Source organism: Leucopleurus acutus (genome assembly GCF_964270905.1).
Source record: "Leucopleurus acutus genome assembly, chromosome: X".
NCBI lineage: Eukaryota > Metazoa > Chordata > Mammalia > Artiodactyla > Delphinidae > Leucopleurus > Leucopleurus acutus.
In genome coordinates, this window is record NC_139148.1 from 65,705,042 (window position 1) to 65,718,381 (window position 13,340).

General features: G+C 38.4%; 1 protein-coding gene across 1 annotated transcript; it reads right to left on the reverse strand.

Annotated features, from left to right (window-relative positions):
- Nucleotides 1-282: 282 nt before the first annotated feature.
- TAF9B (TATA-box binding protein associated factor 9b) lies at nucleotides 283-8,667 on the reverse strand. The gene is made up of 8 exons (XM_082865466.1): nucleotides 8,598-8,667; nucleotides 7,870-7,951; nucleotides 7,141-7,277; nucleotides 6,930-7,064; nucleotides 6,049-6,124; nucleotides 3,971-4,081; nucleotides 2,216-2,372; nucleotides 283-320 (listed from the first exon to the last, which is right to left on the reverse strand). The coding sequence occupies exons 1-8, from the start codon at nucleotides 8,646-8,648 to the stop codon at nucleotides 290-292; spliced, it is 780 nt and encodes a 259-aa protein (XP_082721592.1). The 5' UTR covers nucleotides 8,649-8,667; the 3' UTR covers nucleotides 283-289.
- Nucleotides 8,668-13,340: the final 4,673 nt, after the last annotated feature.

The window sequence follows — 13,340 nt, forward strand, 5'->3', positions numbered from 1 at the left end:
GGGTGGATGTAATTAGGAAAGGGAGATCTGCAAGATAAAGCAGTCTTCATCGGAAAGGGCAAACCACCCACTGGCTGGCTAAGAGAATGAACACTCAGATTGCAACCTCAATTATATGTATAAATTCCCACTAAAGACAGAGCATGTTATGTTAACAGATTTAAACCCATATCCTTTCATATTTATTTTGCTTCATTATGATGAGTCACATGCTGATTCCAAATAAAAGCAAGCAATTCCCTGATTTATAATCATCCATTAAGCAAATCTTGCTTTTTGGACCTCAGAATTACTGGGCCTTGTTCATCCTCTTTGAATCCCTTAAATCAAAAGTGAGAAATACAGTAAGTTCAATTGTTTATTAATAATCTTGGAACAAATACGTTAACAATTCCTTAGAGTTATATAGCATTTTTACAATTTTGAAAGCACTTTCACATATACCAATTAAACCCTCACAACATCCCTGTGAGGTAGGCAGGGTTGGTGTTATTTTCTTATTACTAGTGAGGAGAACAAGGCTCATGGGTGAAGTAAGGTCACACAGTTGGTTAGCGATGGAGCCAGGACTAGAACCTAGGCTTTCTGACATGCCTCCCTGAGAACATTCAAGTAATGGCATCCTATGCTATATAATGAACATTTCTCTCCTATGATGATCAGATCTATTTTTATAAGTCTGGTATCACCTTTTCCTAATATCCAAAAACACTGAATCACAGTTTTGATGAGATATTTCTTCCCTGTTACTGGACTATTTCTCTTTGATGTATCAAGCACCATCCTAAGATGAAACTTACTTGTGTTTTAAGTTTTGAGGATCCTTGGCTATAAGTTCTAAATTATGATATAAAAATTTGTTTTAGAAATTCTGCAAAAGTATTCCTATGTTGAATATGTCAAACTTACTTAAACAAAAACAACACAAGCCTGTTTATATTTTTGAAAGCTTTGCAGTCTTTCTCAATAGGATGTTTAGATGTGTATAAATGGAAAATAGGGAAAGGTGTTTAGCAACATTACTGGGAAGCCTATGCAGAATGCACCTAAACGCAAGTCACATCACACTAATTTGTTTGTGTTGGCCTTCTAGAGGAAGGAAAACCATTAGAAAACTTTCAGGTTTGATCCCATCATATGTGTGACATCCTCAGCAATAAGCTGGAAAAATCTGAATTATACCAATAGGGGGGTTCAAGCAGTAGTGATCAAAGCATATATATATATGGTAGAAAGGAAGAAAACACTTGCTCTTCAGTGGTTTTGCCTAGGTCCAGTGTAAGTATACTTATCAAGGCAGATTTTAAGCTATAGCATCTTTCGTGTTAAATTTCAAATTGTGAAATATGGTGGAGCTATCAACTTGGAATATGACTGAAACTGAATGTAACTGACCCCAAACTACCTGTCAAAAGCAGAGTAATGCTCAATGGGCATAAAAGATAAGGGATAAAACCCAACTGCTCTGGTAAGGAGAGAAAAACAGCAAAATGCAAACCTTCTGGTTAAAGTGAACCATAGACCATCAGGCATGTAAAGCAGGTTTTAAAAATATGAAAATGACACTGAGCTGTATTATCAGGAATTACATTCCTAAAGTTCCAGTTTTGGCCTTTTAAATTTAAGAGCAATAGGGAGAAACGTAAGCCTGTGGGGAGGAGGTGGTGCAGAAAATGAATGGGATCTAGAAACGGGGCTGAGGAGGTGGGAGGTTAGGGAACATCAAGAAACAGCTTAAATATATTCAAAATGGATTTAGAATCCCTCTAAATCCAACCTCTCCAACAATATTTGCTAAATTGAGAGATCTGGTCAAAAAAGTTGGTGACAATAAAAGTGACTATTTTATCTTACAAAAGAAGTATTTAAATATAGATTAGAAATTATGCTGTTAAAGATTAGTCCACTGATCAGGCTGTAGAAAGTGAAACTTAAGTGTTGCTGTCAGATACATTGCAGAAAACTGCTTCCAAAAATAGAATTACCATAGCAGTACTCAACATTAATGAAACCATTAATAAACAAGCACTTAACTTTTTATACTTGAAGCCTAATGAAAAAACATTGGTACCCTTAAGAAATAAATATAACACTTTAAGGTGAAAGATATTGCAGCTACATTTAAGTTTTCGATCAAGAATGTTCTAGTTTGGTATACTGGGCTCAAAACCAACTACACGTTTGAAATGCATAGAGACTACACTATATTCCTTACATAGTATCATTGTCATCATCTTCATGTTTTCTCTTCAATGGGTTTGATTCATTGGCCGTGTTCTGTGATGAAACCATGTTGGTGGTAATAAGAATATTTTTGGGCCCAATCATTGAAGGATTAAGCAGAACATTTTGAACTGCAGTTGTTGCGGGAACTGTAAACAGAGGAGAAAACACCCCCAAACTATGAACTACACAGAATCAGAAACATATGGTAAAAAGTATTCAACAAAGCTGAAATGTAATTCTAATAATAATTTCTTTTTTTAAGGTTTTTAAAATAACATTTATTTCTTAAAAGTTAACATATGCATAATAGGAAACCAAAAAACACAAGAAGCAAAAAACAAAGTCATCTATAATCACAAGCAGTTTACCATTTGATGTGTCCTTCTAGGTTTCGTTTGTGTATCTACATAACTAAGCATCCATTTTTATGTAATTAAGATCATACAGTTATGTATATGCTTTTTCACACATCATGAATATTTACCATTTCAAAGTCCCAAAGCTGTGACTATTTTGACAGCCAAGAATACACTATACCAACTCAATCTGGAAGGAAAAAACATAATCCTGCCTTTTTTGGCGAAAAAAATTTCATAAATCACAAAAATGGCAACAGGCCTCTAGATAAAGAGTTATGATTAAAATACTACATTCCCTTAATGTTCAATTAAAAATGAGACATAAAGCAAGAGTACACAAAGTATAATGCTTCTGAGAGTAAAAAGTATTCAACAAAGCTGAATGTAATTTTAATAACAATTTCAATAGCATGAAGTAAAACTATATCAGAAGAAACATAATTATACTGCATTAAGAGTTAAATTCCATTTTTTAATGCTTTAAAGTACTTAAATTAGTATCTAGTATAAAGTTAAAGAAGTTCTGTTAGTTTTTTTTGTTTGTTTGTTTTTTTTGCGGTACGCGGGCCTCTCACTATTGTGGCCTCTCCCGTTGTGGAGCACAGGCTCTAGACGCGCAGGCTCAGCGGCCATGGCTCGCGGGCCTAGCTGCTCCGCGGCAGGGATCTTCCCAGACCGGGGCACGAACCTGTGTCCCCTGCATCGGCAGGCAGACTCTCAACCACTGAGCCACCAGGGAAGCCCTGTTTTTAATTTACTTAAAATTTCAATTAGTTCTCAGTCATGGGAAGCAGTGCACTGGATTCATCATGGAACATACTAACGGCACGTGTTCAAGGTCAGGAATCATGCTTCCTTACAGACCAATATTATGGTGTACGGTTAGGTTTCAGAAGATGTGAAATCTAAACATATTCATGAATAAACTACGTTATAACAGAATTCTACTTATATTATTCTAACTTTCTACATATACTTCCGTGAAGTGAATAAAAGTACAGTTTTCATTGGATATATACTAAGTTGTATTATTTTCTTGAGCTTTAACCCTAAGTGATTTTGCCTGAGATTTGTAGACCATAACTTATTTTAGTTCATAGGGTTCTTTGAGACTCTTGATGATCATGTTGAAATCTCTCCCTTCCCCCCAAAATGTTACATATATGTAAAATTTCAAACAATTTTAGTGTGTTTATAGACCCCCTCTGAAGAACCCAGATTTGCAGCATTACGGCCGCCTTCCTGTTACGATATTAAAACAATTTAATTATTGCTATAGGAATACAAACTGTTCTGTTATCACGAATCATTCACAAATTTTAAAATTCAGAAAAATATTTTAAAAGAACCACTTTCAATCCCCCATGCCCTGCCCATCGTGTTACCTGGTTTGACAGGTGTGGACTGAGAAGGTGGAATCTGCACCGTAAATCTTTGGCTTGTCACTGACACTGGAGGTGCAACTTTATTTGGGACAGACACTGTTTGTGGGGTTGCTGTAGTTGTAATTAACAGACCATGTTAGTTAGGTGACTTATTATACAGGTTCAATTCCTGCTCTCCTTTAGCTTACCAGAAACTACCTTCAAAGCACAGGGAATTAATGAAAGATCTGCTTGAGTTTGAATCCAGGCTTTATCACCTACTAGCTGAGTGACCTTGGGCAAGTTATTTAATCTTTTTGTGCTTTTCTCATCTATCAAATGGGGATAACAATACCTGTTTCATAGGATTCTTGTGAGAATTAAAATAATCCATGTAAAACTCTTCACATAGCATCTGGCACTGAATTTTAGCTACATGAAGTCATGAAGTTGAACATTTAAATAAACAGCATTAAAGACCCAAGTTTTCTATTAATTACCTTATGTGGCACTTTTAATCTCTGTCACTTGCTGGGAATTAGGAGGTGTCTATTATGCCCATGAAGCTAAATCAACATGCATCTAACAGAAGCCTAACATATCTCCATCTTTAGGTAAGTTTTCCATGTATTAAGGAGTGGTCCAAAGAATTCGGTGAAGCTTAATGAAGCAATATAAGTATTTTATTTTGTCAAGAAAATTCACAGTAGGTGGATGTTTTCTTGTCCATTATCATAAGGAAATTGTTAACATTTATCTAAGTATGGAGTTTAGGTTTTAAAATTGAACAGAGTATATGCTTAGGTCTTATGCTTTATGAAACTCATTTAAATTTTTTTTAAAACTTGCATCTTTAATAGTAGTTTTTAGCATCTCCCTCACTCTAGACTTAAAAATCTCTAAAACATGTACAATAAATGTCTAACTAGGAATAAAAATCACAACTGATAACTAAAATTGGTTAACTTGCCAACACATGTAACTGATTAGTACAGCCTAGAGTTTTTAAAAAGTTGGTATTCACTTAAGAGATATGAACCCACAGATAAACAGTATATGATCAAAAAGTTATACAAATTATATATGCAAACTCCTGTCTACACAGGTCACATGCATTTAATTAGACGTGTACAATTAATACTATACCAGTCTGGTTTTAGAATGCTGAAATGGGAATTCACACCCTGAAAATATGAAGAGGTTGTCTACACATCTCAAAAATCAAATGCTGCTTACACTAGAGCTATATGACATCTATAGTACTCAAGTTATAAGAGCTAAGAAATCAATACTGGTCAAAGAGAAGGGGATTTTTTTTCTGAAAAGACTTTGACTATGAAAAAATACAGCAGGAACGTAGGACAAAAAAATCAGGAAATCTAAATCCATTATTCATGTGTTCCTTAATATCTAAGCAACAATGACATTATGGTTTCTAAATGCCATTCTCCACTAAGAGGAACCAGGGCTCTTTAGAGAAATGGCTGATTCTAGGACATGGGTAAGGAAAATATAAGATGAGCTTGGAACATCTTGTGCCAGGAAGCAAGAAATGGTCAAAGAATGATGGAGACCTGTCACAAAGGACACAGGAAACTGTCTGAAGAGGTGCTCACTGACCAATACAGGATAATCAGTACTACTTTTGAAAAGGTTATATTAAAAATGATTTTCTTTGAGTCTTAAGCTTTTTGTATACTTTAAACTTACTTCTTTTGATTGCATCTCTTGCCAATTTACTCAGAAATTTAATTTCTGATAATAAGTAGGCTACTGCTGTGAGTGAGTTTGGCAACTTTATTTGTATAAAACCCAGAAAGCACACTGCTTAAACTTCTGTTTTTGTTACCATAGTTAATACCGGCAACAATGTTGGGTAATGCCCAATTCTATACTCATTTGGGATCAGATATTCCTTGTCGCTTTCTCATTTTGAAATGATAAAATATGTTTATAGCTTTACTAGAGGACGAGTAAATGTATTAATGGCAACACATATCGGAATTTCTGACTCACCTTTTTACTTGGATTACAGTTCAAAATCAAGTGCTGAGGCACTTCTTTACCAGCCAGAAAAGCCATTTCCCTCTCGCACTTACCTATAGTAGGAGTGGTAGGTCTGCTACTAACAGCACCAACACTTAACCGTGGAACTAGTCTTCCTTGGTTAGGTCCCTAGGGGATTTAAAAAACAAATTAGTTTTAACGTTGTTCACACTTGACACCTAAACTTAGCAGGAAATGAAATTAGGATTGCTGATATGAATTATTAATAGATAATTGATGGCAAGAATGTCCTGTTTCTGTTCAGTGTTCTAATGCAACATTTAAACTAGGGTTTTCACAAATATCTATATATATACACACACATATAATACAAACAATACATATCTATATAAACATGGATAAGAATATATATATAAAATATATAATTCTATATAGTTTTAAAGTTTGAGGTAGAGTGTTATTTGGGGATAACAGCTAACTTCCTTATGATTTTTTAATCTTAACTAGTCAATATCTTAACCCAGTAAGAAACTTCCTTATAGTGGAATTTCAGAGGTACAGAGGTAGGCCAATGTAGGGAGAACTTTCTCAGTGGTGGGAGAGCCTTAGGTCATATTTCAGAAAGCAAGTCCAATGCCTGATGGTATATCATTTACTCTGTTATGGTATAGTGTAAAGATTGGGAGTTATGAGACCTGGGAATCAGTCTTAACTTTGCTACTAACTTCATAGATGAGTTCGGGCTCACTTCCCTGATGAGTTAGATGAACAATAAAGTTCCTTTTAGCCCTAAAAATCTTGGATCATATATTCTATATTTTAACATAGTAGCTAATTGCAGACAGACATAGTATTTTCAAGGAACTAAATTTTAAAAAATCCTAGTAAATTATCTTAGCCTTTAATTTACTGCACTATTTACCCCTAACACATCTTACCCTTTTTAAAAGCTAAGATGACTAAAAATTCTTACCTTTTTAATTAAGGACTTTAGCCTATAGTTTGGAGCTGTTAAGCAGTATCTGTCAGGTGGCAGTCTGGGTCCTGCATATGGCTTAATCAGTGGTAAAGGGGTTTGATTTTTCTGCCTTGCAATATCCAGTAAAAACTAAAAAAAAAAATCCTTATTAGAACTACAATTAAAAATTATAAGTAAAATGAACTTCAAATAAAATTTTGCTCACATCTCTCGGGGGAGGAGAGGTAAAAGACTGGTCAGCCCGACACTGGATTGCCAGTCTCACATCATCTGCATCAACATTAGGTTTCTTAGCATGGCTTGAATAAATTTTTGCATCATCCAGAATTGAAGTCACATATCCTTTAAGAACAAAACATTATTTAAAACATATGAAAATAGATTAATATTTATGGCCAGTTTTTAAAAAGTTTCACTAATTTCCAGAAAGTTTATGAATTTTGGTTCTAATATCTAATTGTCCTATCTATATGATCAATTTGAAACAGATATCACAATATACTGTTCCCTAGCCTGAGCTCCTTTTTACTGCTTTCTGAATTCTATAACATTAACTCTTTTTTTTCTTCACATATTTTTAAGATTTTATTTCTGTAGAGTAGTTTTAGGTTCACAGCAAAATTGAGGGGAATATACAGAGATTTCCTATATACTCCCTGACGCCATACATGCATAGCATCCTCTATTATCAATGTTCCCTGCAAAGTGGTGCGTTTGTTACAATTGATAGTCCTACATGGACCCATCATAATCCCCGATAGTCCGTAGTTTATATTATGGTTCACTCTTGGAACTCTACATTTTGTGGGTTTGGACAAGTGTATAATGACATGTTATGACATTAACTGTTGAAGTATTTTGGTTGAAAATGTTCTTACAATGAACAATTTTTAAAATTCACAAGTTAGGCGATTTTGGTGTTTTGTTAACTTACGGAAAGCAAATTCCAACATTTGATTTATAACCCTTGGTTCGTACTCCGTAATTCCCATATCCTTCAGGATCTGTGCCATCACCTGTGGATTCAAATAAAAACGCCAGATGCATAATCTAGGTATAGAAATCAAGACTGGACCGAAGGTAGTAATTATATTTATGATACAAGGTTCCCCCTTCTCTGGGTTCCAAACTTGTACTTTTCCTCCCAAGCGAGTGTCAGGTTCACACCAAATCTCGTCTTGATCTCTTTGCTGAAAACTTTTTTTTTTTTGGCGGGGGTGGGGGTGGGGGTGGGGGCGGGGGCAAAGAGAAGAAAAAGGCCCGGGTTGGCTTTCCCAGTCGAGGTAGGGGTGGTTACAGCTGGTTGTCATTTTCAGATGTGGCGACTGGGGTAGCTTTGCATCAGAACACTGGAGGCGCGAGCCAGGATTCGCAGACGGGGCGGGACGACTAGGCGGCCCGGGGCCCGAGGCCCAGGAGACAAAGCCGGGAGGCCGGCCTGCGCATCCGGTGGGCCGCCAGCCTCCCTCCGGCTGGGCCGCCGGGGTGGCGGGAGAGAGCCCTGGGGTCCAGGGCACTCGAATCTCCAGCTCCTGGCGGCCCTGGCATGGCTGAAGTCGACCCGCGAGCCCATCATCAGGCCCTCCCCCCAGGCCCGCCTCTCAGGTCCCCGGCTGCGGTCGCGCCCAGCTTCGCACCCCGCCTTGCATCCTTCGCACTCACCAAGGCATCTCTCGGAGCGTTCTTGGGAGGCGCCATCTTGCCCGACTCCATGTTATCCTGCTGCTCGTCATCCGGGGAGAGAGGACTGCTCGCGGATTCCTCGCTCAGGCTCCACCCCTCCGGGCGCGGAGGGCGGGATTACCGCGCCGGTCCTTTTGCTCCGCTGGCTGCCGCTTCCCAGCCGCCCGCCCGCCCCGCGGAGGCAGAGGGAGGCCGGGCTAGCAGGGAGCCCACGGCGCTGAAGCCTTTTCCGAAGAGCCCTCGGCCAACGCTTGGAAGACTGATGAGTTCGCCTTCCCAGAGCTGTTCCCCAGAAAAGTACACGAAAAGGGGCACCCTTGTCTTTTCTGGGGCCCCTCCTCACGTCCCCTGCAGCCACCCTGGCCCCTTCCCTCTCCCTGAATGTCTGCAGAGTCCCTGCATCCACCTGCCTTTGTGGTAGTGCTGCCTGGCCAAATGCAGAAAGTCCAGTTAAATTTGAATGTCAGATCAATAATCACGTTTTTAGCATAAGTTTATCCCAAATATTACACGGGCTATACTTACACTATGAAATGATTTATTGTTGATCTGATATTCAAATTTAACTGGGTGCTCTCTATTTTTTGTTTTTGTTTTTTTTGCGGTGTGCGGGCCTCTCACTGTTGTGGCCTGTCCCGTTGCGGAGCTCAGGCTCCGGACGCGCAGGCTCAGCGGCCATGGCTCACGGGCCCAGCCGCTCCGCGGCATGTGGGATCCTCCCAGACCGGGGCACGAACCCGTGTCCCCTGCATCGGCAGGGAGACTCTCAATCACTGCGCCACCAGGGAAGCCCTATGTGCTCTCTCTCTTTTTTTTTTTTTTTCAAAATTCCAATGACATTTTAAATTTTTATTATTTATTTTTTAAACATCTTTATTGGGGTATAATTGCTTTACAATGGTGTGTTAGTTTCTGCTTTATAACGAAGTGAATCAGTTATACATATACATATGTTCTCATATCTCCACCCTCTTGCGTCTCCCTCCCTCCCACCCTCCCTATCCCACCCCACCAGGCGGTCACAAAGCACGGAGCTGATCTCCCTGTGCTATGCAGCTGCTTCCCACTAGCTATCTACCTTACGTTTGGTAGTGTATATATGTCCATGCCTCTCTCTCGCTTTGTCACAGCTCCCCCTCCCCCCTCCCCATATCCTCAAGTCCGTTCTCTAGTAGGTCTGTGTCTTTATTCCTGTCTTACCCCTAGGTTCTTCATGACATTTTTTCCCCTTAAATTCCATATATATGTGTTAGCATACGGTATTTGTCTTTCTCTTTTTGACTTACTTCACTCTGTATGACAGACTCTAGGTCTATCCACCTCATTGTGCTCTCTATTTTTATTTGCTAAATCTGGCAACTCTACCCTATGGTCTGCTCTCCACCCAGCAGGCATTTGGTCAGCTCTCCTCACACTCAAAGCCCTGTCATAATTGCTCATTTCATACTGATGCAAAGCTAAAGCCTTTGACAGCCTGAAAGATTCGCCCCTGGAGCCCCAAATGCCTTCTTCCCACTCTCCACAGAACAGCCTGAGGGTCTTTCAAAAAACATGCATCAGTTAACTGTCTCTGGCTTTAAGTGTCCCAAAGAGAACTCTTTCTTCCTCCTCAACATCCACCAACGCCCTCCATTTCTGAGAAATGCACTCTGACCCACCCAGGCGGGAAGAGCCGTCAGCCATGTTATACTCTTTCCCGAACAAGCCACACTTAAGTCTAGCAGCAAGTCCTGTCAGGGTGACCTCCCAAAGTCACAAAACCTCTGTCCATGGCTCCACATCTCCATCCAGTGCTACCATGCTAATGGTCCAAGCTAACAGCCCTAATTACCAAGGCTATAGCAAGAGGACCCCGAAATTGTGCTCCCCCACATTTTTACACAACCGGAGAGATCTCTTAGTCATAAACTAAATAATTGCATTCCTTTCCTTAAAACCCTCTAATGGCTTCCCTCACACACACACACACACACAAGTTCAAACTGATTTCTGGGGCTTGGCGGGCCCTTCAGTTTTGGCCACCGTCTTACCTCATCGGGCCTGTCTGAATCCGTCCACCACACAGCCATATTGAACTCTGAGCAGGTCTCCCCACGACCCACGTGTTCTTAACACTGTGGTTCCGGGAGGAACACTGATCCTCATGCTACGCAAGCGCCTTTCCCAGTTCAGAGCGGGGAACGTCTATGTAAGACTAATAATGTTTTTCGAATAGGTAGCATATACGCAGGGTACAAATATTTTAAAATATATTTAAAAACTAAGAAAAAGCCTCTCTGGCTTGTTCCAGCCACTCATTTCTCTTTCGCAGAAGGCATCACTGTTTACCAGTTTCTTGTCTATTTAATTTGCAAATATTACCTTCTTTATATCTTTTTCCCCTACCCAAATTGTACTGTACTGTTGGGGTGACCAACCTTTAGAGAGCCAATCGGGACACAGCTGTACTAGATGAAAAGACCCATAAGATGTAATAAATAGTTGTATACATGTGTTATTGCTGTAATATAAAAATATGAAAATAGATGTTCATTTAAAATTGTTTTTCTGTAGTATTTACTTTTCTGTTACATACATGCTATTTAAATAAAACAATAGGACTACTTAACAGTGGCAATTAGTAGTAATTAATAGGACTAATTAATTTTAACCATATTTTTCATATTTCTGTCCTGTCACAGCAATTTATTTCAACTCTTGGTTGTTTAAATTTTTTTAGGTCATATTATTGTATATTTTCAATATACATAAATGTAAGACTAAAAAAGAAGAATGTAAACACAATAAAACAAATTAAACAGCTATTATCTATTGCCTATATTTAATAAAAAAATTACAATGAAATGTTCCTTTTGGCACCAGAGTATAGTAGGATATTTTTACTCTTTGTTTCTTTTCTAATAATACTTCTCTGAACTTCCTGCAGACTGTAGGACATCCTTCTTTTATGTAGTGGTAAAACTGAATATGATCAAACATAATATTCATTTTGATATGCATCTCTGCTCTTATCAAGCCTACATTAGACTGATTCCTGGTGTCAGTCCAGTGTGATGACATCAAGCTAAATATCCTTTCAAAAAAAGTGTTTGAGTATGGAGTACTCCTAAATATTACTTACTAGAAATAGCAGGTTTTTAGACTTGTAGAAATTAGTTCTCAGTTCTCCAAAAAATGCCCATCCACTTAGTACTAGAGGCTTGTCTTGGTAAACCAGCTATTTGCCAGTCAATTAGGCCATTTGCATCTACACATTCATCATATAGTCTGTCAATGTCTAAAATATCCATCCTTTTTTAACATTCTGAAGCATGTTAGATGTCATCATAAATTAAATCTTTCTTTCTCAGGGAAAAAAGGTTTTCAAGCACAAAGGTAATTTGAACTCATGAAATTGAAGTTGGATTCCAAATAAGTTAAAATTTTAGTAAAGAAATGAGAGAGTCCTGTTTAACTCAGGTGCCTTTCTGGCAACATTCCTTTTTCTTTTTTCTTTTCTTCTTTTTTTTTTTTGATGGAGACTTTAGGGTTTTCAATATATAGTATGTCATCATGTCATCTGCAAATAGTGACAGTTTTACTTCTTCCCTTCTAATTTGGATGCATTTTATTTCTTTTTCTTGTCTGGTTACTGTGGTTAGGACTTCCATAACAATGTTAAATAGAAACGGCGAGAGGGGGCATCCTTGTCTTGTTCCTGATTTTAGAGGAAAGGCTTTCAATTTTTCACCATTTAGTATGATGTAAGCTGTATGTGTGTCATAAATGGCCTTTATTATGTTGAGATATGTTCCCTCTACACCAACTTTGTTGAGAGTTTTTTATCATGAATGGATGTTGAATTTTGTCAAATGCTTTTTCTGCATCTGTTTAGATGATTATGTGATTTTTATCCTTCATTTTGTTAATGTGGTGTATCACATTGATTGATTTGTGGATATTGCACCATCCTTGCGTCCCTGGAATAAATCCCATTTGATCATGGTGTATGATTATTTTAATATATTGTGGAATTTGTTTTGCTACTATTCTGTTCAGAATTTTTGCATCTATGTTCATCAGGGATATTGACCTGTAATTTTCTTTTTATGTAATGTCATTGTCTGGTTTTGGTATCAGAGTAATGGTAGCCTAGTAGAGTAAACTTGGAAGTGGTTCCTCCTCTTCAATTTCTGGAATCGTTTGAGAAGAATAGGTATTAACTCTTCTTTATATATTTGGTAGAATTCCCATGAAGCTGTCTGGTACTGGAGTTTTGCTTGTAGGGAGTTTTTTTGTTTTTTTTTTTTTTGTGGTATGCAGGCCTCTCACTGTTGTGGCCTCTCCCGTTGCAGAGCACAGGCTCCGGACGCGCAGGCTCAGCAGCCATGGCTCACGGGCCTAGCTGCTCTGTGGAATGTGGGATCTTCCCGGACCGGGGCACAAACCCGTGTCCCCTGCATCGGCAGGCGGACTCTCAACCACTGCACCACCAGGGAAGCCCCTAGTAGGGAGTTTTTGATTACTGATTCATTTTCAATACTAGTAATTAATCTGTTCAGATTATCCATTTCTTTACTCAGTCTCAGAAGATTGTATGTTTCTAGGTAGTTATCCATTTCTTTAGATTGTCCAATTTGTTGGCATAAAACTATTTATAGTATTTGCAAATGAGCCTGGCTAATAACTTATCAATTTTGTTTATCTTTTCAAAAAAACAGGCTCTTGGTTTCATTGATCTTT

Excerpts from the sequence above, each read along its gene's own strand:
- TAF9B (XM_082865466.1), bottom strand. The coding sequence starts at position 8,648 with ATGGAGTCGGGCAAGATGGCGCCTCCCAAGAACGCTCCGAGAGATGCC. Across the intron at positions 7,278-7,869 it reads AATGTTGGAATTTGCTTTCC|GATATGTGACTTCAATTCTG; the intron begins GTAAGTTAACAA and ends TTGTTCTTAAAG. Across the intron at positions 2,373-3,970 it reads GTCCACACCTGTCAAACCAG|TTCCCGCAACAACTGCAGTT; the intron begins GTAACACGATGG and ends CTCTGTTTACAG.